Genomic DNA, 902 nt, shown 5'->3' with positions numbered 1-902 from the left:
CAGAGGGGGGGGGGGGGGGGGGGGGGGGGCCGGTGGGGAGGGGAGACTGGTCCAGAGTCCACCCAGAGAGTTCTCAGCCCTGACATACTCCGCCAAATGAGGGCAACCAAGCATCTGGAGGTCTTGGGGGAGGGTGGGCAACCAAAGAAATGCAGGGACAGCAAGGGCACCCTGCCCCCCTGTGGAGGGGCCAGCCAAGGACAGGCCCAGGACCCCAAGGAACAAAGTGGGGCCCAACACTGGGGGCTTCCTAGGACCCAAACCAAGGGAGGAAGTGGGGGAAGTTGGCCCCAGCCAACTCAGCACCACCCCCGTCCCCCCAAGGGCTCCTTGCCTGGCCCCGGTTGCTTGCTTTGCTGGGCTGGGGCAACAGGAGGCAGTGAAAAGTTTCGGGGTGCATCAGAAGTGCGCCAGGGTGAGCGCGGGCTGCTGAGGGCCCCACAGAGGCAATCCTGCGCGGGGAGCCCCCAAGCACACAGGAGGCGCTCCTGGGCTCCCAGGAAGGAATGTGGCCCCGGCATGGGGCTCCCCACCCCTGCACTGGAGCCAACCAACCCCCAGGGCCCTCCACACCACAAAGGCCCGGAAACTTGGTCCCAGGGGGGCAGCCAGCACCTCCCAAGACCATGTGCTCCAGCTCAGGGGGAGCGGGGCTCAAGCCGGCCCCAGCCGCGGGGCCCTCAGACCCACCAGGCCCAAAGGATGCTCGGTGCTGCCCGGCGTCTCCCACAGCTCCGGTGCCCAGGGCTCCCAACAGGTGGGCAGAGCCCCCGCCTCCCTGCAGCCCGCTTGGCCACCACCACCCACTGGTCCCCGCTGGGGCCGGGCCCAGGGGCCATTTCGGGTTGCGGACTGGGGCGAGCGGGGCCAGGGCAGAGGTGGCGGCGGAGGCGCAGGCCGCT

At 69.6% G+C, this 902-nt stretch overlaps 1 protein-coding gene across 1 annotated transcript in view; it reads right to left on the bottom strand.

Annotated features, from left to right (window-relative positions):
- MTA1 (metastasis associated 1) overlaps window positions 1-902 on the bottom strand; it is a 32,352-nt gene that overhangs the window by 30,651 nt on the left and 799 nt on the right. Inside the window, exon 2 of the mRNA XM_077756745.1 lies at window positions 691-852. Within this exon, the coding sequence (XP_077612871.1) occupies window positions 691-852 (162 nt within the window). The remainder of the gene's footprint in view (window positions 1-690; window positions 853-902) is intronic.

The sequence above is a fragment of the Crocuta crocuta genome, unplaced genomic scaffold (genome assembly GCF_008692635.1).
Source record: "Crocuta crocuta isolate KB4526 unplaced genomic scaffold, BGI_CrCroc_1.0 scaffold729, whole genome shotgun sequence".
Classification (NCBI taxonomy): Eukaryota; Metazoa; Chordata; class Mammalia; order Carnivora; family Hyaenidae; genus Crocuta; species Crocuta crocuta.
Note: the sequence above shows the minus strand (reverse complement) of the source record. Positions and strands in the feature narration are given on the sequence as shown.